This window comes from Primulina huaijiensis, chromosome 6 (genome assembly GCF_012295235.1).
Source record: "Primulina huaijiensis isolate GDHJ02 chromosome 6, ASM1229523v2, whole genome shotgun sequence".
Taxonomy (NCBI): domain Eukaryota; kingdom Viridiplantae; phylum Streptophyta; class Magnoliopsida; order Lamiales; family Gesneriaceae; genus Primulina; species Primulina huaijiensis.
In genome coordinates, this window is record NC_133311.1 from 22,875,897 (window position 1) to 22,898,415 (window position 22,519).

Consider the following 22,519-nt stretch of genomic DNA (forward strand, 5'->3'; position numbering starts at 1 on the left):
TATATCCCACCTCATGTTTGCGGACGATAGCATATTGTTCTGTCATGCCACATCTATTGATAGCTCGGTTTTGAAAGGTTTACTACATGACTATGAATTAGCCTCGGACCAGGTGGTGAATTTCTCTGAGTCAGGGGTACTGTTAAGTAGTAATGTTGGAAATACGAGACGTGCAGAGGTTATGCAGATTATGGGGGTGGGCCCATCCGTTGAATATGAGAAGGTATTTGGGTCTTCCTTCTCTCATTGGTAGAAGGAAGAGGGCCATTTTTAACCATATAAAGGATCAAGTGTGGAATAGAATACATACATGGAGCCTGGAGGGGTAAATTCCTTTCACGAGCAGGAAGAGAAATACTTGTGAAATCAGTTGTGCAAGCTATTCCCTCGTACCGTATGACTCATTTTTATTGCCTAATTTCTTGCTTGACAAATTGCAGAAAATGATGAATAGGTATTGGTGGGATTCTGGACAGAATGCGAATAAATGAATCAAGTGGATGAGTTGGTATCAAATGAGTGCGAGAAAGGATTATGAGGCTCGGTTTTAGACAACTCCAATGCTTTGCTTTGCAAAAATAGTTGAAATTGCATTTCTAACTCAAGTGTTCTTATTTGTAGAATTCTCAAAGCGAAGTACTTTTCGGAGGGGAGTTTTTAAATGCTAACTTGGGGAATAACCCTAGTTACACATGGCGGAGCATTTGGTGTTCGCGAGTGGTGTTGGCAAAAGGCATTCGATGGAAGGTTGGGACCGTGACTCATATAAATGTATGGCGCGACCCTTGGTTGAGATATGCAAATAATTTTCGTGTTGAAATTCCTATGAATCCGGACTTGCAAGATATTATAGTATGTGATTTGATGATTCCTGGGATGAGAGCTTGTGATACTGAATTACTAGATGAACTCTTCTGAACCTGAGATAGCATTGAAATCTGCAGTATTCCTGTACAAGGGTCTGGTTTGGTCGACAGTCGGAACTAGCATTATTAAAAATATGGGATTTATATGGTGAAATCGGGATATTGCGTTGCTATAGACTTTTTTGAACAGAATCCCGAACCAGTCGAAGGGGATTGGTCGAAACTGGAAACTCTTACCGACTTGGCTAAATAAATGTCCAGCACAAAGGTATTGGTATGACTGGTTTGTGTGCTATGTGTAACATTGATTTTGAGAATAACTGGCAAGTTTTTAACAAATGAGGGGTGACAATGGAGAGTTTGTAACATGCAGGACTATGATATTCGAAGGATCTCGGCGATAAGAGAAGCCGACGTAATTGGTTTGTTGGAAGCTCTTTCATGGGTCCGTAATCTTGACATGCATCAGGTGTTCTTTGAAGTTGATGCTAAAATTGTGAATGATGCTGTTCGGGTAAGCAGACTAGATATCTCTGAATTTGGAAATCTCATTCGAGCATCTGATCAGATTCTACAACAAGAGCCGAAGTCTATTCGACTACAAACGAATGTAGTTGCTCGCGAGCTAGCTCGAGTAGTTCATTATTATGCTAGTTCCACTTCCTGGGTTCATCCCCAAACTTTATTGTTCATGTTCTTTCATTCAGTTGTAATCGCACCGTCGTCTCAATAAATTGATATAGTAGATTTGATTTAAAAAATAAATATTTTTTTATTATTAAATTTATATTACTTACTTATAAATTTTAAGTCTTTTTAAAAAAAATTTACAAAATACTACTTATTCAAAATCTATATTATCAATTCACACTGTTATATAATAAATATTTGTATAGAAAATCAAATAGAATTTTTTATATTTTAAAAATTTTATAAATCATTTTTTCTTTAAAAAAATATTTTATTCTTTTTAATACTAAAAACTAGATCTATCAAAATTTGATAACTTTATTTTAATTTCATTTTGATAAATTTAATATTTTTTCATTTTTTAAAAAATAGTTAATAAAAATATTTGTTATATGCTAAAAATAATTTTTTTGTTTTTGATAAAAAAAATAAATGATTATTTATAGAAACACTATTAATAATTTTTTTAAAAAATAAACAATACGAAATTTTTTTAATATAAAATATTATTTTTAAATTTTCAAATCAATTTCCAACCTACATTTTAAATTTTAGCAAAACACCCAAAAAAAATTGAATTATAATTCCGTTAACTTCAAATCCAAATCCAATTACAAATCTCATTTTTTATATATCCAAACACACAGTAATAATACGTAAGCTGATCAAAATCAATATATTACCATTCTAATTATCGAACACGTTTATTCTTCGGGAAATTGGTCTTCAGTTCCCAGCCGTCGATTTTTTTTGTGTTCAGTCCCTGTGTACTTTTTTAGTATCACATTTCCACATGAAGTGTACCACATTTCCACATGAAGTGTACCACATTTTGTATGACATAGTACCATAATTTTGTGGGTAGAGAGTGAACCCAAAGAAATATTTTGATCGGAGATTTTTCACCAACTTCCCTTTTATTCCTACCGATGATAAAAGTTCATAACTCCGAAAACAATTTCAGCCTTAATAAAGCAGGAAAATATTATAATAAAACACTGAGATTCTAAACATTTCACCGATTAAAAAATCTCAGTCCAATCGAAAAAGACAAATATCATCACTCCTAAAAATTAGAAACAAACTTAATCTTAAAATTATAATAATAATTTAAATATTACTAAAAAAACAGTTTTCTCTAAATATAAAACTGTAAACATGTGATCCTGGTGCATGTAATATTAGATACTAAAATAAAATAGTAGATCTCTTTTGAGATGGTCTCAAGAGTCTGTGAGATGGTCTCATGAATCTTTATCTGTTAGACGAGTTAACCTTACCGATATTCACAATAAAAAGTAATACTCTTAGCATAAAAATTAATATTTTTTCATGGATGATCTAAATAAGAGATTCGTTTCACAAAATACGATTGATAAAACTATCTTACACAAATTATTGCCAGAATTAAAAATAGTTAAATGGACAAGGTAAAAAATCAATAGATAAATAAGAAATAGGAAAGAGTTGAAGCACTTTCCCCTATTATATCTTATTCATTTTCCTCTCCTCTCCGATCAAATCAAATCAATTACTGAACATTATCGCTCTACTAGTGTTTCTTTTGCTTCCTTTTTTTTTTTTTTAATTATTACTTCCTAGGGTTTGTCTCTCGGTGTTGATTTGCTTATCTTATCAATCGGGAATTGCGATGGAATCGGAGGACGATATGCACGATGCCAACGATGTAGCGTCCGTGGAGGAAGAAGACGATTATTACAGCGGCGGCGAAGAGGACGAAGACATGGAGGCTGAAGAAGATTACGACTACAACTATGACTACGCTGATGAACAGGATGAAATTGACGATTACGACTTTATTACCAATGACTCTGATGACGGCGATGATGTTACCACCAGGCATTCACAGGTACACTAGAGTAAAAGCCTGCTCTTTTTTTTTAAAAAAAATTTAATTTGTTTATATTGTCAAAAGATTGAGTTCTAGGAGATCGATTTGATAGAGAAAGCACTTGATTTCGAAGATATTTTGGGTCTCCTACCACTTTTTAAAATCTTGCTCGCGTACTTGAAGCAAAGTGAGCCCGCCAATCAAAGATTGCTAATTCATGGGAATGAGACTGGATAATCAATTATCTTGCTTATTCAGGATAGGCAAGGCGAAATCCTTGATTATTTTGCGTTTAGTAAGGTTAAAGTTGTATTAATAGTGTTTGGTTGTTTCAAAGTTCTAGCCTTTTGGATTTAACTGATTGAGTTTGGGATTTAAGTTATGTTAACGGCCTGAAAGCTTCACATTCTCTTAATTATTGTCAGTAGGGCGATTTGTATCCCATTTACATAAGTTTGTGGATATAATCTTCATTGAGTGGAAACAAGCACCCAAGCTACTAAAGGGGAACGTTACCTAGGGCATTTTATTACTTGAATGCCTTCTTTACTTGATCTACCATATGAGCTTTGGACTAATGAGGCTATGAGCAAGAACAGTTGTTTGTAATTGCTCATCAAAATATTCTTGAACATATATCATTGTTTATGTTCAGAAGAACTATACCATCTTAAAGGAGGAAGATGTACAGCAGCGTCAAGAGGAAGATATTACCAGAATTTCTACCGTCCTTTCGATTTCAAGAGAAGCGGCTTGCATTCTCTTGCGTCGTTATAACTGGTAGTCTTCTTGTACCACTGTCTGAAATTTAGAAATCTGTGATCATTTTTGTAAAAAGTTGTGCTTTCTTAGTGTTTGTGTTGGGTAATTTTGTTAGAGCATGAAGTAATTAAAGTTATGAGTTTTTGGCCCGTGAAAAGTTCTTTTACACCCTAAATGCTTGGCAGTTTTATTTTTTGTGTTATGATGTCCTTGTTGAGATATTAACTATTTTTTTTAATGAAACTGATTATGGAGGAGCATGAGTAATGTTCATGAAGAATGGTTTGCGGATGAAGATAGAGTTCGTAATGCTGTTGGCATATTGGAGATGCCAGTGGTGAATCTTTTCAATGCTAAGGAAGTAAGTTACCATTTTGCACCATGATACTTCCTATCATCATGGACAGACTTCATTCTTATTGATCATTCATGTTTGTTAATGTTTTCTGGTAGTTGACATGTGGGATCTGTTTTGAGAATTTCTCTCGTGACAATTTGCGCTCTGTCTCTTGCGGTCATCTTTTCTGTGACACATGCTGGAAAGGTTTGTTGGCTATGACACGGTTTGACTGACTTATTGTTGAAATTACTGTGGTTTTGATCAGTGTATAGCTTAAGTTGCTCTTGCTTTGCTATTGTTATCTGTAGAGATCTTTACTGATTGCAACTCAATTTTATGTGGAACTTAATACTACTTGAAGAGAAGATTCCTCTCTGCTATGGTTTTCATGTGCCCCCTACTGAATCGATTTCACTTGGATTGCATTGAATATACTGTCGTTCTCTTGTACTTTTATGATTTGTTCCGTGTGGAGCAATGGCACGAATATTGGTACAGTGAAAATTCTATGAAAAGAGAGTGAAGCACAGGACAATTATCTTCTTCTGTGGCAACAAAGAGGGAAAAGAAGGTAACAGGCAGGGCAGGACGCCAGGACTTAAGCTGTAGTTTGTGGCTTTCTTGGAAAAGGGTCCTGTTTGAAGATTTCATTATTTACCCTAAATTAAATAGTAGACTGGCTGGCTTCTAAGCTTGTAATCACAGCCCAACATAACTCAAGTAAATGGTATTAATAAAAATTTTAAGTGTCTCAAGCCATTTAGAGCTAAGATTATCGACACCTTTTCTCAGCGAATGATTTGGATTTTGCGATTCTTCCATCTTATACTTGATTCGATATAATTTGAGGGGTTGAATGGCTAAGAGAGACTGATAGTTACCTTTTCTTGGATGTATATCTGAAATTCCTCCTCAACCTTCTATGTTTGATTAGATTTTTGTGGGTGGAACACCTGAAAATGATGTTTAGATGGACCTGTGGATGATATTTGTTATTCTTGTAGTCCAACGGTTTCTAAATGTGGTAAACAAATATTATTTGTCACAAACAATATCTCATGATTGTAAAATGCTCAATCAATAGCTTAATTTCTAAGGAGCATGATTCACAAAAGGACTAAATTTCCTCTATAATGATAGAAAAGTGATTCTGAGTTTACTTTGCTTTTTTAAAGTTTGTGTCATGCCTTGAACCTGAAAGATGCGTTATATATCCTTTATTCTCAAAACTGCGACTTTATCATACTAGGAGTTTATCTTCAAATATTGTTGATACTGTTTCCCTGTTTACTCTTTAGCTTACATTAGCACATCCATCCACGATGGCCCTGGTTGCTTGACGTTGAGGTGTCCTGATCTATCCTGTGTTGCTGCTGTTGGGCAAGATATGATTGATAAGCTGGCAACTGATGCAGATAAGGAGAAGTATCACCGTTATCTTCTTAGATCTTATGTTGAGGACAGCCGCAAGGTAGCCTTTTTTTAGCACTCGCTATTCTTTGTGCAAACATCTTTATAACTCATCATTTTGGATGGCAGTTTAACTTTCTCGGTATTTTAAATATACCACTCTCCCGTTCTTATGATTTATCAAGCTTTCGCATTATAATCCAGTTTGAGAGCTCGGGGGGGAGGATTGTCTGGCTAACAAATAATTTTGAATATCATAGATAATATGGAGAAGGATCTTCTTAAGTAGATCTCTCTTGTTCTTGTTCATTCCCCTTCACTACACTTGAAGGGCCTTTTAAGGTCTTTGTGCTCTGATCAACTTTTAGAATAATGCTGGAGGTGATGGTGATTTAGCATCCGTATGATGCGATATTTTTCCGACTGCTCCAAACCTCGGAGGGCATATTATCTATGATGATCTCATCTAGCGGATGATGAGATCGAGATAATTCCTTTTGTCTACTATTTATTTGAAATCCTTCCAGTGCCTTTTAAGGTCTTTGTGCTCCTCGAGATAAACTTCTGGGAAAAAGCTGGGGTTGGTGGTGATGTAGCATCTGTATGATGCGATATTTTTCCAACTGCTTCAAACTTCAGAGAGCATATTATGACGGTCTTATCTAGCGGATCACTTGTGCAGTTGTGCTTTGGCTTGCTTGTCTCGTTCTTCTTTAATTTTCTGGATTTTAGGACATGATAATTAATTGTTATTATTATTATTCTTTCTCAGATCAAGTGGTGTCCTGCTCCTGGTTGTGATTCTGCTGTGGAATATGTTGTCGGTAGTGGAAACTATGATGTCAATTGCAGTTGTTCATATGGCTTCTGTTGGAACGTAAGATGAGCTGTATGATATTTAATCGTCTTGTTTACCTGATGAAGATTTCTTATATAAAGCATAACGAATTACTTCGACCAGTGTACAGAGGAAGCTCATCGGCCAGTGGACTGTGAAACTGTGGCAAAGTGGATTCTGAAAAACAGTGCAGAGTCAGAAAACATGAATTGGTAGAATACTTGTTTTTTCCCCGTCATTTCGTTATTTGTGTGCACGGCTCACTATTTGCTTGGTGAAATTGTTTTTTGTACAATTAGTCACCGAAAAGACTTCAATGAGTGTCGAACAATTATTTGTTATAATGGAAGATGCAATGTGTCGCATTTGGTGGCTATAATATTATACTTCATCAGAACTGGATATTTGAAACTCTGAATTGCAAATTCTCGTGTAAAAATGTTACAATTTTCGGGATTGATGTTTTTGTACAGTCGAAGCAGTTTTTTCAAATGGAAAGAGTTTTTATTTTACAAGTGGTGGACCTGAAAATGTAAAGCTTTATTTTAGTTCCCAAGTCAGGCTTATATTTGCAAAAAAGAATTGATTTTGACATTATTTTTTGTAATTTTACTTAACATTGAATCATTGATGTTGAGCTGTTCTCATTCTGGAAAGCCCTGCAGTAGAACCACTCTTTCACCATGGATTCCTGCTTTCAAACTGTTCATATGAGTCAATACTATTTTGAAGTTGCTGCTGTATGGATCTTTTTGAAATGAGGAGCAAACGCCTGGTGTCTTGTTACATCTATAAGTTTCTTCCTCTTTATGTAAAATTATCTTATAATTCAATTTTTTTATTCTCCCCTCCTTTTCTATTTCCACGAAGAACAGATAAGGTCAGGTCCCATTCTTCCTTAAAATGAGCTAAAGTTTAGGTTCTATGACTGTCATAGTGATAAGGTAAGGCGAGTCAAGGTCTGTTCATTAATTGTGGTATGTATGGTTTGACGACATGATGTTTATTTTAGTTAGAAGGTTGTCTATGTATTTATTATCAGGGTTATGTGGGTCTCTTGTCTTAAATGCAGAACGATTCTTATACCAATTTTGTTGCTTTTAGGATATTGGCCAACTCGAAACCTTGTCCCAAGTGCAAGCGTCCAATCGAAAAGAACCAAGGTTGTATGCACATGACCTGCACACCACCCTGCAAGTTTGAATTTTGCTGGTGAGTTTTATACTTCAATACTTTCAAATTAAACAATTTCAATGTCACATGATTTTCTTGTCATTCACACGCATTGGTGGAATTCCTTTATTGGAATTTGAAATTCCTAATGTGGATTACATTCTCAACTGTAACCCTAGGTTATCTTCAACTGAATGTGGTGTTCTTACTGATTTGCAGGTTATGTCTTGGTGCATGGTCTGACCATGGTGAGAGAACAGGAGGTTTCTATGCTTGCAATCGTTATGAAGCAGCAAAGCAAGAGGGGGTGGTATGTAAATAAGGGAATTCATCTTTGTTTAATGTTACCTGTTGCATATGATTGTCTAAGTTCTTGTTCATTATTTCTGTAACAAATTTAAATTTTACCTGAATTTATTGCATTGTATGCGCAGTATGATGATGATGAGAGGAGAAGAGAGATGGCAAAGAACTCTTTGGAAAGATACACCCATTATTATGAGCGGTGGGCTTCCAATCAATCGGTATGCTCTAGTAGTCAGATTGTTTAGATATTGTTGGATTATATTATATTATATCGTATAAACATGTGAAGTGTGTAGATTTCTATTATTAAGAATTTGGATAATAGAAACAAATATGGTATCTTGGTCTGAGCCTCTTTTTGTTTTTGTTTTTTCCCATTTTATCATTTAAAATTGCTCTCACTAATTTTTACAACTTCATTTTATCATTTCAAATTGCAGAATAACCTTTCATTAATTTTTACAATTACGATATTACCCATATTTGAATATAAATTAAACTAATTACCAAAAATACTGCACAATTTTCAACGCGTGCGCCAGTGCACTTGTTATGTATTATATATGCAACAATTAAACCATAAAGAGGTACAACTTCTCTTAAGTTCTGGTAGGTTGCTTAAATTTTTGAATTGGGAAAAAAGTAAGAGAGGGGCGGTGTTATGATTGAATAATGGCTCCTCATCTCATGTCATAACTTTGCTGCCTGACTATCTTCATCAGTTTTCCCTTGGTTCTTTTCTTCTTTGCCTTAGACCTATGATGACTTTAGTATGAGGACTATTAAAATACCCAATCGAAGGTACTGTTCTAACCTCACTGGACTTTACTAAGAGCCACTTTTTCTTGCCATGCAGTCGATGCACTCTTTAACTGAGGTTTGATAACCTCTATAGACTTAAAAATTGTGACAATCATTTTAAAAGTTGGTAATAAGATTTAGTACTTTTGTCATTGAGAACGATGGAGTCTTCAATCAATTAAATGAACTGATTAGATGAGATAAGATTGTGATAAGATAGAACCATATTAAATATGGAAAAATATAGGAGAAATGAAATGAAGTGGCAGTGGGGAGAATAGGAAATGCTTCATCCTCACCAGTTGAAGCAAAATCTATAAAGGCATTACTCAGTAATTGTAAACTCTCTTGATTTTTTAAGAACTCCAAAGTATACACGGACATCAAAATTCTCCTCCAGGGAAGTCACTTTAAACCTTTGTGTGAACGACTGGTCCAGGTCACTTTGATTAAACCTCAAACATCCATATAAATTAGACCCAAGAATCATGATCCATGTTCACTGCGAATGGAAAATTTATGAAATAACCTTTATGTTTTAGGCTTCTAAAGAAAAATGTATACCCACATGATTGTGAAGGGCTGTTTTATTGATTACTCTTTTGGATAGCAAATTATCTTCATTTGGAGTGTATTTCTTTGTCAATGATACATTTTTTGTTCCATTCATTGTTGACTTGACTTTATTGGTTCATGTATGCGTTACTTTTTGTTCCTTTTGTTTTTTCCTTAACTAATGACAGGCTATGCTTAAATACAATTTGAATTTTGAAATATAACTGCATTCTGACATTTTAGCATTGGGTCATTTTTCCTCTTTTTATTCATAACATGCAACCGTTTGCCTATTCAATGCAGTCAAGGCAAAAAGCTCTAGCAGATCTACAGCAAATGCAATCTATACATGTAAGGATTTTGTCCGTGTCTTCAAATGTGAATGTAATTGTTGCGATGCAGCATGTTTACAAGATGAATCTGTAGATAGATCTGTGCATAATTATAGTTTCCTTTTCTAGTACAGTTTCTGATGGTGAACCTGCTTTAGAATTTGAGAGCACTAGTTTTGTAGAACTCTGTTTTTGCAGAGGGTTTCAACCTAAAAGGTCACTTATCTTTTTTGGCAAATATGGGTGGACTGGAGATACCTATGATTACCGTTTGATTTATTTTATGTTGGAGTGCAAAAACATGAAGTACTTTGTTTGAAATGAGGCTTATTTTATTTTATTCCACTGCAATATTTCATTTGGGACGAAATGGTCTGAGAAAATGAAGTTAAAGGTTATTTTACAACATACAAGTTAAGTGTCTGCTCAAAATTCTATCCAATCCTTTTCTCCTCAATGTTGTACTTTGAGGAGATTCGAGCATGCATGCTGAGGTTGTAGTTTGCAGTAAACGATGGAATGAACCATTTAGAGTGTGTTGGTTTGGCTCAATCCACACTTTTAACACACTTTGTGCTTCTGCTGCTTTAATCCATTTGCAAATTATGGCTTGGGTCATGAATTGAAACCACACTGCTATATTGAACATCAATCACCAATTACAGTTTGAAGTTCGGCTATTTGAATTTGGAAACTTGAGAAGTCTATAGGATTTGGACAAATGGAGTATATTATACATGACACAGCTGCCAAACTTTTTGTATGTGATTTCTTAATCCTAAAATCATTTTTTCCTCCCCAGCTTGAGAAGCTTAGCGAAGTTCAATCACAACCTGAGTCACAATTGAAATTCATCATAGAAGCTTGGCAACAGGTAAATACTGTGACTGATTCTGTAAGTGTTTTCAATATCCAATTGCATCGACGAATAAATGAATTTGGCATGAGGTATTTTTGTGAATATACTTTGATAACTGTGCATAAGCTTATTGAAGGATGCCTGTTATTTCCATATCAAGAATACGGTTTGCAAATTGCCTAAAATTTATGGTCCCTCTATCTATAGCCGAATGGAAAAGTTATTCTACTGTTTGTTTAGTTATTTGAAACTGCCTTGCATTTGTTCTGTTTGCCACTTAATCTATGTTGATAGAAATATTCTTTGTTTTCCATCGCTATTTGATCTAGCTGGACTTGCCTCCAATTTCATTGATGAATTACATATTTAATTCGTTTTTCTTAATGCTAGGATTATCTCCTGAGTCCTGACTATTATTAAACCAAGTCGTATATGTTGATTGATGTTTATTTTTTGTATTGTTGTTGACTAATGAGACAATTGCAGATAGGTGAATGTCGGAGGGTTCTAAAGTGGACCTATGCATACGGCTATTACTTACCTGAAAAGGAGCATGCTAAAAGACAGTTTTTTGAATATTTGCAAGGTATCATTTCTCTTCTAGCCTTAGAAATTGCTGATTCAGATTTATTTTTATCTTTATTGATTAAACCATCGGAATATTTAAATTTTAGGTGACGCAGAAGCTGGTCTGGAGAGGCTTCATCAATGTGCTGAGAAAGAGCTAATGAATTACATCAATTCAGACGGGGCATCAAAAGATTTTAATGATTTTCGTACAAAACTTGCCGGCCTGACGAGGTAGTTTCTGGTTGGATAAATTATTAACATATATCTGGACTCTGGTTACTGGTTTTACTTGTCCAAAATTTAATTTGTTTTTAGTTCTGGTCTTTTTTTAAAAAAAAACTTCTATCCCTCTATTTGTTGGCAAGGATAAAAATTGTGTGGTTTGGTTGAAGTTTGATTGCTGCATCCTATACATCGAAAGAAGGATGGACGTTGTCTTGTTACTGGTATTTCAGTTGACATAAGATGTTTAGAAGTTTAGAACATGCATTTTGGGTCCAGAATGCTGTTCCTGATTTTGGTTCTTTGAGTATAGGAGAAGAAGATTAAATATTTGCTGTTGGTGATGATTCATCTGGGTTGCATCTTAGTATGCAGTACATCATAACATCAATATGTTAAAACCTGAACCTGTAGTTTTATTCAGCGGGAGTGAAATATATTTTCATTGTTTTGTAACAGCGTGACACGAAATTACTTTGAAAACTTGGTCAGAGCATTAGAGAACGGTCTTTCAGATGTCGATTCGCAGACACTAGGTAACAAGACGAGCTCAAAAAATGTAGCAGGAAGCAGCAGCAAGGCGAAAGGGGGAAGGGGCAAGGGCTCCTCCAAAACAAGCACATCAACTAGGAACACTGACGATTCAGGTGATTGGGCATGTGATAAGTGTACGATCTTGAACAAACGATCTGCCACGACGTGCCATATGTGTCATCATAGCCGTTGAAACAAGCCTCGACGGTGTGAAACAGCGGATCTTTCTGCCCAGTTTGCTATGCTGTGGAGGTGCTACAGGCACTGAAAGATGGGAGAGCAACGGACGATCATTTCTAATTGTTTCTGTTTTTTAAGGGGGGCGGAGGGTTTGTGTATCGGGCATTTCCTGGTCCAAAATATTTGTAAATAAGTTAATTGGAGGAGTCAACGAGTCACCTTTCTCAAAATTGTACTTTAAATGTGAATTGATATGCAAAAAAAAAACACAAGAAATAAGAGCTGAATGTTGACTTGACTCGCTTTTCTTGAGCTTGCCATGATGAAACGTTAAATCTAATATTTGATTGTAATAATCTCGATTGTGCTTCTGTATGTATGCCCTAATATTCCTGTAGTAAGTAACAAGGCGTACAGATTCCCTAGTCCGATCTAGAGATATAGACAACATAATATAACAATTAGTTGGTTGGTTTAAAAACATGATACATAGTATGAAAAATAATAAAAACTACCGTAAAGCATGTAGACCAAGTGTATACGGTATACATATGGAGGCTATGAGGGTAGGACATGCCAGTGTAAGTGTGTTTTCTCTCTTTCCATTTCTTTTTGTTCGTCTTTATAATTATTTATTTTTGGGTGAAAAATTATGATTAGTCAATCAGGGGTGAATAGATAAAAGGACAAATAAGTGAGAACAGACCTCTCAAAAAACTATATAAAACAGAAGTTTGTGTGTGTATATGTGTGTGTTTTGTGTTACATTGTTATTGTTATATAAATAAATACGTACATATATATTTATCTATTAATGAGAGGTAAGTAAAAAGAGAAAAAAAGATTCAAGGGATGTGAGCCAAAGCCGGAGAACACAAGCAGATCCGATAATCAAACCACCTTATACAAGAGGTAGGTTCTATATCCAAGAAACAAGGGATCTTCCTCTTTTTTTTCTTTTTCTTTTTTTTTTTGTGTAAAACTTTGCACCTTATTTTTTTGGTTCCCTTGAGATATCAAAAACACAAAAAAAAATAATGAAGTAGGGTTGACAAAATAATCAAACACAAAAAACCATTTACCGATCAATCCCAACCCCGATCCCATGGGAACTTGTATGTCCCTCCAAGCAAACAAAAGCTTTTCCAAGAGATCCAAACATGGAAAACCAATCCCAAATGCTCAGGAAAACGAGAAATATAGTGGTAAACTGGTTCCTTTATCCCACAAGATGTCACGTCCTATCCAAGTGTTGAGAGATCCTTCGGGGGACGACATATTCAAGAGATATAAATTCGGGAAAGAGCTCGGTAGGGGGGAATTCGGGATAACTTATCAATGCGTGGATAATGAGAATGGGGAGAATGTAGCATGCAAGACGATATCAAAGAACAAGCTAAGAACAGAGATTGATGTCGAGGATGTAAGAAGAGAAGTGGAGATAATGAGACATTTGCCTAAACATCCGAATATAGTGAGTTACAAGGATGTGTACGAGGATAAAGATGATATTTATCTTGTGATGGAGTTGTGTGAGGGAGGGGAATTATTTGACAGAATTATTGCAAAGGGGCATTATACCGAGAGGGCTGCAGCTCTTGTCACCAAGACTATTCTTGAAGTTGTCAAGGTCTCTCTCTATATCTATAATTTTCTCTATTTCATTTCCATTAGTTTTGATGTCCATTTTTAACTTTCTTTTCCATAAATTTGAGTGCATATATATATATTTTTATGTATAATTTTGAGGTTTATTTGTGGGTACTTCTATACTTAAAAAATATCATAAAAGTTTTTTTTCCCTCAGTACTTTTATCAAAACCAAGAATGCACTGCGAAAATAATCAAAAATGAAAATAATTTATTTTAAAAAGGTAAAAATATGACGTCGAAATTTCATTTTTAAAAAATTTTAAAAATGTGAGATATTAAGAGTTAGTTTAGTATATATTATCGTGCAGATGAAAATGTTCCCTGGGTTGTTTATGGTTTTCCCAGGTATGCCACGAACACGGAGTCATACACAGAGATCTTAAACCTGAGAACTTTTTATACGCCAACGATGGTGAAAACGCAGCAATCAAGGCTATTGATTTTGGGCTTTCTACATTTTTTGAGCCAGGTGATTCAATTCTGCAATGTTCACATTAGCATCTGCAGATTCAAATTTCTGTTTCATGCTAATCAAGTTCTTCTGCTGTTGTGTTTGTGAATTAATTAAAATCCCGCCATTATTAAATTGAATACAGCATTATTGTGATATGGACTTGCGATTAGGGTGGGGGGAAGAAATAAATAAATCTTGAGCCTGAGCAGTGGTATATCACCGATCTGGGTTAAGAATTGTTGGTGTAACACTGATACTCATGTGCATTTGTTTTAAGGTCGATTAACAAGCTTTTTAATTTCATCCCACCAAACTGCATCAACACGATTATAAAACTAAAATATATAGTTTTTTCATTAACAGATATGATTTTGTTCTTTATATGAATACATCAGATCAAATATTCAGTGAAATTGTCGGAAGCCCATATTACATGGCCCCTGAAGTACTTAGGCGCAACTATGGGCAGCAAATTGATATCTGGAGTGCAGGTGTTATTCTTTACATCTTGTTATGTGGTGTTCCTCCATTTTGGGCAGGTAATTGAATCAAATATCTTTGTCACTTTAAATTCATATTATTATGTGATACATGTGCACTTAATGTGAAGTTTTTAGTTTTGTCTAATGTGTTATAACAATTAAGTTACCAAGCCGATGTTTGGATTTGTTTCAATGTTTTCTCACAAATATTTTATAGAAAATAGTTCCTGGAAAATGTACAGGAGCATGTTTCGTTGGGTTTTATTTCATAGAGGAGATATTATCTTACTGTAGAAGTCATGATGTCAAGAATTTATGAGATAATTAAATCATATCAGAGATATATATATTTTTTGATTGTATACGTGGTGTTTTTTTTTTTTTTTTTTTAANCCATATTAATGTATTTAATATAGTAGAAACTTTGATATCGAATTTTGAGTATTGAGTAGAGATAATAAGGTAATTCATTATGCAATCATGTATATATGGGTCTGAGATAATTCTAAAATTTTGTATATTTTATGAAGAAAACCAGTGGATACAAAATGCTGACAAGGTCTCAAATACTCCTTTGGGAGAACGTGTCAGAACAAGAATCAAGCAGTTCTCATTGATGAATAAATTCAAGAAAAGGGTTCTCCGAGTAAGTAATTCATTCCATAGCCATTTAGATTTTATAGATAAGTTTCTCTAAATACAAGTTCCAAACACCCAAGTTATATATAAAATGCTCCTCTCCTCCTCGAAGCCTCCTCTGATAGATTTGACAAACCGTCTAAATGCTTTAAACTATTTGAGTCATCTTATTTTGACAAATAATTAACCAAGATTTTAGAAAACTCCCAAACATCTCACAGAACAATACGAACTTCTGCATGATTTCTATTGTAAATTGATTAGCGGTCAGATAAAGGACGAGTTCATGTATAATATACATGGGACTTGTGTTTGTGTTTTGCATTTTTATACGTATAGGTTGTAGCAGACAACTTGCCTGATGACAAAGCACTTGGAATCAAACAACTGTTTCATATGATGGACAAAGATAAAAATGGAAACCTTAATTTTGAAGAACTGAAAGATGGTCTGGATATGATTGGACAACCAGTTCCTGATCCTGATGTGCAACTACTTTTCGATGCTGTAAGTATATATTATCAATTATTTTGTCATAACACTGATGCACTGCTTCAATTTCCTTGTTTCAAATGATATTTGAATCTTTTCTTTATATGTATGTATGTAGGCTGATTTTGACGGGAACGGTACGCTTAATTGTGAGGAATTTTTGGCACTAGCTGTTCATATGAAAAGGATTAGTAACGACGAACATCTCAAGCAAGCCTTTGTGTTCTTTGACAAGAACGAGAGCGGATACATTGAGTTCGAGGAGTTGCAACAATCTTTGAAAGATGAGCATCTTGGCCCTAGTAATGACCAAGTTGTTCAAGACATTATCTTTGATGCTGATTTAGACAAGGTAAACTGAATTCATTTTTCCACACGTTATGGTGTTTCTTTGATTTTCAATATATTGTTGGATCTTTTTCACAATGCTATTCCATCGTGTTCTGTGTGTACTTGAGTAACTAATATGGGTTCTTGATTCAATTTTAAAGAAATGATGTAAGTTCATCTACATATTCCTGCCAATAAGCGGAGTCCAATGTTGAATCAAGAAAGTTCACCCATTAGGCAGCACATGCAGTTCACCATAGACGTACAGTAGTCGTTGTTCATTGTGACTTAAACTTAACATTAATATATGTATTCAAATACAGGATGGGCGCATAAGTTTTCCAGAGTTCAAGGCCATGATGACAACAGGAATAGATTGGAGGATGGCTTCTCGACAGTACTCTAGAGCTATGTTCAATGCACTAAGCATGAAACTCTTCAAGGACAAGTCCTTCCAATTCAAACCCTGATCTCGTTTGTTTTCGAGCTCATGTTGTTGGGATATATACGAGGGAAAAATATTAGTGAAGTTATGGTTAATTTTGTTTTTTTTAATAACCATTGCTCATTCATGTACAATGAAATTTTTCCTGGGATTGGGATTTCTTTATTATTTATGCCACATATCAAGGTTATTTTATGCTTGCAATAAATAAAATTAGAATACAGCAGGGAAAAGTGTTGGAACCACACTTGATTTGTTTGTTTTTTTTTTTTCCAACTGAAATTAACACTTTATAGTGGAGTCAAACATCAAGGGCCGGTCATCAATGAATAATATACGTTCAGCTCGTAAATGTTTCCTTAAAGATTTTCTGTATTGATTTAATAAACTTGAAAAATAAGTGAAAATAAATACAACATAGTTCTTTTGAAGGGGAAATATAAATGGTGCTCCTAATGAAGCATGGTGAAAAAAAAAAAAAAACGCTGAAACAAAAGGGTACCTCGAACCAAACTCAAAACGAATACAAGATTATGTACTTTAGTTAATTTCTTTTACCTAATATAATATTGAAGGCCATTGTTATGAATAGTAAGGTCCATTTGTTTTGGATTTAAACACGATAGAATTTGTAATATAATATATATATATATTATGCTAGTGGGAAGATGTATATATTATGCTAGTGGGAAGTATCCAACCTCACCCATCTCTAGCCAATCACATTGTTCCTTCTTATTTTTCTTGATGACATTACAATTTTCACTCCTTTCTTATCTCTCTTTCGTCATTTCATATCACTTCATTCCCTCCCTCTATTCTTCTCTCCAATCCAATAATTTTAGTTTCTCCCTCAAAATCTTGATCCCACCTCTGATGGCCACCAATCTTTTCGAGTCCATTTACCACCACACTTCTCCATGCCGGCGCCACTCCTCCACAGACTCCTTCCCCACCGCCGGCGCCAACATTTGTTTCTTCCTTAAACCCACCACCACCACCACCACCACCGTCCCCCTATCACGCGCCACCACTTCCCCTATCTCCTCCGTCACCTATTCCACACCCACCACCGACCCCTCCACCTCCCAGAACATTTCATTCGACCTCCTCCAACAACACCTATCCGACCAAAACTTCCGGCAAGCTGACGAGGAGACCCGCCGCTTGCTGATCGTCCTCGCAGGAGAATCAGCGCAGAAGCGAGGCTATATCTTCTTCTCTGAGGTACAGTTCATCCCAGAGTCCGACCTCAAGACCATCGACGAGCTCTGGAGGAAGTACAGCGACAACAAATTCGGATACAGTGTACAGAAGAAGATATGGAAGAAAGTGAATAAAGACTTCACTAAGTTCTTCATCAAAGTGGTGTGGATGAAGAAGCTTGAAAGCTCTGAAATTGAACAGTACAATTACAGGTCTTTTCCTACAGAATTCATGTGGGACATGGATGAAAATATGGTGGAGGGTCATCTGCCATTGACGAATGCGCTCAGAGGAACGCAGCTTCTGAACTGTATTCTGAATCACAAAGCTTTTGAAGACGAAGAAAACGAGGAAGAAGAAGAAGAAGAAGAAGGAGGAGGAGAAGAAGAAGAAAGAATTAGCAGCAAACCGTTGGGCAGAACATTTAAGACAAGCTACTCATTTTAAGAAAGAAGAGAATCTGCTGCGAAGGAACCAACAAATTCACTATATTACATTGTAATTTTTTTTAACATTGTTTTTTCGCGTTTTATTTGATAAAGTATTTTAATTACATCCACGCCTATATATTAATATATATTTTCATTTCTCGGGTCGTCATCCTTTTTTCACAAATTTTTTTTATTAATTAATATATATTATAATTTATTGTTTAACTTCTTTCTTAGAATGCCAAACTCCTAATTCAAATATTAATAAAGTTTTTGTTTTTAATCCCAATTCCCAATCTATCATCATACGAAATGAACAATATATAGTATGAATATTAGCTTCGTACTATGATGATTGTTTCTAGTTATCGAACAAAAACATTATGTTGGCTTATCACAACATTGGAAATTACATGGATAGAATCTCCCAGAACATCTAAGTTGTAACGCAGTAATCCGAGTCTATTATTTAAAATTTAATTTGTTTAAATTAGAATGTAAACCGAACAAATATATTTATCAAATATTATTAAAGTATTCATAGTACAGTACCCCTCCTCCGACTCTTTCATTAGCATCTTCGTCATTGTTCACACAAACTTGTTCGACGATATTTCCATTTTTTTTGTAATGTGATCAGATTCGAAGCTAAGATGTTAAAGCATGTGAAGTTGAAAAAAAATGCGTCGTTACCTAACGAAAATTATAAAAATATCAAGGGAACTTTATGGTGATAGGGTCAACCATCACCTTGGGCCTTCGTGTTCTCTGCCATGGTTGATTTCTAGCCCCTTTGTTAATGGATTCATTCCTCAAATCAACTGAAAAAAGAAAAGAAAAGAAAAGAAAAGAAAAGTGATGTCGCCTGATAGAATAAAAACCATGAAATGTTTAGGGGACAAAAATACTTGAGTTTTACCAAGCATGCTCGCAAATGGTATCGACTTCGAGAAAACAAATAACTTGGATTATGGTGGAGAGGGAAAATTACTTTGCTAGACTCTTTATGCACAAGGGCAAAGCCTCTTTGTATGCCTATGTGAACCATTGCAAGAAAGCACAGATGGTGTCTTTGTGTACAAGCAAGCTCCTGGATTCTGGATATGCAGGAAACCAATTAGGAAAAATAAAAATTTTGTCGAGTTAAATAGTGCACGAAATATTAGTTTCGCAACTGAATTTTTAAAGATAGATGTTACTTTCTCATGTCCTCCAGATTCTTGAAGCAACTCTAAATTAAATAAACAAGTAAAACGAGTAATTACAAATTACAAATAATTTTTTTGCCACTCCAATCTGAAGATAAACTTACTGGACTCAAATTCTAAAATATGCTAGTTGTCAAGGACTGATTCGTGGACATAAAAAATAACAATGGTACCAGATGTTTTGGAGCATCATCTACAACTTCAGCCGGTTGATCAGCTCCAACGCTTGACAAACAGGAACCTTTGCAGCTCATATATTTTTGAATGCTACTTGTCAAAAAGGATATCATAGAGTTACAAGTATTTAACTGAGATAGAAACAATTAAGTCCTTCATGAAATAAAGATTCATGAACAACAATCATCATACCAAGATAGACTTCTTAGTTCAAATAACAAGATTTATAAGGATTAAGCTTACATTTCACACTGATTAAGCAGCGCCAATTTGTTGGGCACACAAGATTGTCCATTAGACTTGCAAACTGAATCACATGATTCCCCTTGACTATGACGTGGAGAAAAAATAACAGGTTAGGATAAGCTATCTTTAAGGTCATTTCCTTAATCTAAAAATGCATTATCTTACCTTCCTATAATGATATTGATCCCAACCAGTCTTGCTTCTACTTGTGTACCAGAAGATCCTGTGATTAAAAGTATCCTTTAGTATGAATAGTTCAGGATTAGGTAGAACCTCATATGCAATAATTTTTTCAAACACAATAGCTTGGTGATAAACACATAAAGGAATTGGATGAAGGAGCAGAGCCAAACATTGAAATAGACAAAACTTCAAAATATTCTGATACTGAAATTACCCCAAGCATCCCACAAAAGCTATCCTCGAACATAAAGCAACTTGAAGTAGCAACAAATACGACATGGCTCAAAGAACTAAATGAAATCTAAGAAGAAAAACAGGTACTGTAGTTAACTTAAACCATAGGCGGACAAAAATAGCAGCTTTGGTTATCATCTCAAACACTCTTGCCATGGGAAAGATTTTGGCCAGTAGCACTGACTTGTATCCTCAAAATATTAGCATCTACTCCGTACAATCCTAGCAGATTTGAAGAAAGTCTGTAGAGTTCTGGACCAAAGCTACACAAGGCATCTTCATCTTTCAAAATAAAATGGAAGCTTATTGGCTTAGCAATTTAATGCCCCAAATACAAGATACATAATAATCCCAATCTCATGCTTGACTTTAAAAAGTACACCAACACCCCAAAAAGAGCACAAAAATCACATAACATCCCCCCAATCAAAGCTACAAAATTAACACTACCAGAAATAATCACTTGCATAAATGTAAAATCTGAAAAAAAAATATATCCCCTCGTAAAGTTTTAAAATCAGACACAACCAAGTATGGTAATATTAAAAGAAACGTAAAAATGATCCACTGGAGGATGATGTTCAAAACCAGAGCTAAAAAATACCCTTTTTGGCACATTGCATTCTGAACTTAGTACAGGAAAAAAATACAGCGGATTTGTGTTTAACTTAGAGAACCAGGAAAAGAAACAAATCACATGTAAGAACCTAAATGGGGGAGACAAATTAATCATCAACCATCAGAAAGAGGTACTTGTAAATTTCATTTCCTTACATGTTAAAACTATTTTATGCACAAACCTGATGAATTTGATGGAATGGTAAAACAATGATGATATTCACTCAAATAAGCATTTTCATGCACCTGAAATATCACAAAAGAATATCAAATGCCATTTTAGATTAAAAATGAAGAATGAAATGGTAAATTAATTGTCAGAAAGTAAGTAGAAGATAAAGGAAGAAGCCTGTATGAATGAAAAAGAAAATAAATACATTTTGGGTGGAAAAAAACATCAAGATTCAAAGGCATCGTTCTTTTCACAGTAACTATATTACTGCACCATCCAAAGACACACTGCTTTCAGGAATGGCTTGACTAAGGCCAATCTCAGTACATCAGATAGTCAAATACAATTATTACTTCTTTAAATGCCTTGAATAAGGTCGTTAACATGGTTAACTAGACCAAACAATCTAAAATGAAAGCATACCACACTCTCAGAATTATGGCGACATCTCCCAGCACAAAAGTCAAAAACACTTAAATAGAATCCTGCGAGGCAGAAGTCAAGGTCAAAATCTTCTCATAACTCAATTTCAAAAAAAAGGATAATCATTTATACACACTATAAGAAGCCTGCAATGTTTGTTACAACTTACGACAATGCATTCACATGGTCAAAGGGCAGCAATACCTGACTTTAGGTACATTCAGAATGAATGTGAATCAAATATGACTATATGAGCCAAGGCTCGCCCAATTGAGAATATTCCAAAAGATATGAATGTTAACTCAAAAAACCTTGTTAAGCTAAAGTAAATCTTGAAAAGAGCAGTTGATTTAGCATCTCAACCAATAGTTATAGTCAATGTCAATCTGAATTCAGATTTACCAGCAGTCACAGGCTTGGCTATTTTGACTTTTAGGGATGATTCTTTATCAGTCTGAAGAACAAGTAGAATGCAAATTACAATTGTTTTAAAAGCATGTTACTAAGCAGAGTAAAAGAAAAAAAGAAGAGTAAAAAGTACCAAGGCCGGATTCAAGCAGCATGAAACACAATACTCATATGAGTTGCAACACTGTGAAAGAAGATTGCATCCACTGCTTGTTAAGAATAAGAGAGAAATAGATCATTGTAAAAAGCTTCAAGCAAATGATGATTGTGCCAATTGAGAGAACCATAAACATGTTATTTCACTGTTTCAGTTTAATCGTTTCTTCAAAAATAATAAACAAGACGTGCATTTCTATTTGGAAACACTATTTTCAGAAGAAGCTATAAACAGAATCAACCTAGAAATTAAAAAAAAAAAAAAAAGGGTC

The 22,519-nt window shown here is 34.7% G+C and overlaps 3 protein-coding genes and 1 pseudogene across 4 annotated transcripts; 3 read left to right on the plus strand and 1 right to left on the minus strand.

Annotated features, from left to right (window-relative positions):
• The first annotated feature begins 3,039 nt into the window (after positions 1 to 3,039).
• On the plus strand, positions 3,040 to 12,650 carry LOC140978463 (probable E3 ubiquitin-protein ligase ARI8). Of its 2 annotated transcripts, none has more exons than XM_073443535.1 (15): positions 3,040 to 3,426; positions 4,064 to 4,188; positions 4,426 to 4,531; positions 4,624 to 4,714; positions 5,809 to 5,981; positions 6,693 to 6,797; positions 6,882 to 6,970; positions 7,863 to 7,970; positions 8,151 to 8,241; positions 8,366 to 8,455; positions 9,897 to 9,944; positions 10,728 to 10,799; positions 11,271 to 11,370; positions 11,459 to 11,585; positions 12,036 to 12,650. In XM_073443535.1, the coding sequence occupies exons 1-15, from the start codon at positions 3,208 to 3,210 to the stop codon at positions 12,301 to 12,303; spliced, it is 1,812 nt and encodes a 603-aa protein (XP_073299636.1). In that variant the 5' UTR covers positions 3,040 to 3,207; the 3' UTR covers positions 12,304 to 12,650. The 2 variants fall into 2 exon arrangements, with proteins under 2 accessions (XP_073299636.1, XP_073299637.1); XM_073443536.1 differs by having other exon boundaries at positions 4,067 to 4,188.
• A 597-nt stretch (positions 12,651 to 13,247) lies between these two features.
• LOC140978464 (calcium-dependent protein kinase 24-like) lies at positions 13,248 to 17,016 on the plus strand (annotated as a pseudogene).
• Positions 17,017 to 17,513: 497 nt separating this feature from the next.
• On the plus strand, positions 17,514 to 18,589 carry LOC140978465 (tetrapyrrole-binding protein, chloroplastic-like). The gene has a single exon (XM_073443538.1). The coding sequence runs from the start codon at positions 17,533 to 17,535 to the stop codon at positions 18,436 to 18,438; it is 906 nt and encodes a 301-aa protein (XP_073299639.1). The 5' UTR covers positions 17,514 to 17,532; the 3' UTR covers positions 18,439 to 18,589.
• Positions 18,590 to 18,920: 331 nt separating this feature from the next.
• LOC140978466 (uncharacterized) lies at positions 18,921 to 22,314 on the minus strand (the record flags this gene model as incomplete). The annotated part of the gene is made up of 9 exons (XM_073443539.1): positions 18,921 to 19,243; positions 19,414 to 19,519; positions 19,804 to 19,897; positions 20,051 to 20,137; positions 20,219 to 20,276; positions 21,271 to 21,334; positions 21,684 to 21,745; positions 22,086 to 22,137; positions 22,225 to 22,314. Coding segments are annotated over 8 exons (600 nt in total), but the record flags the coding sequence as incomplete, so codon positions are not given.
• Between the last annotated feature and the right edge of the window lie 205 nt (positions 22,315 to 22,519).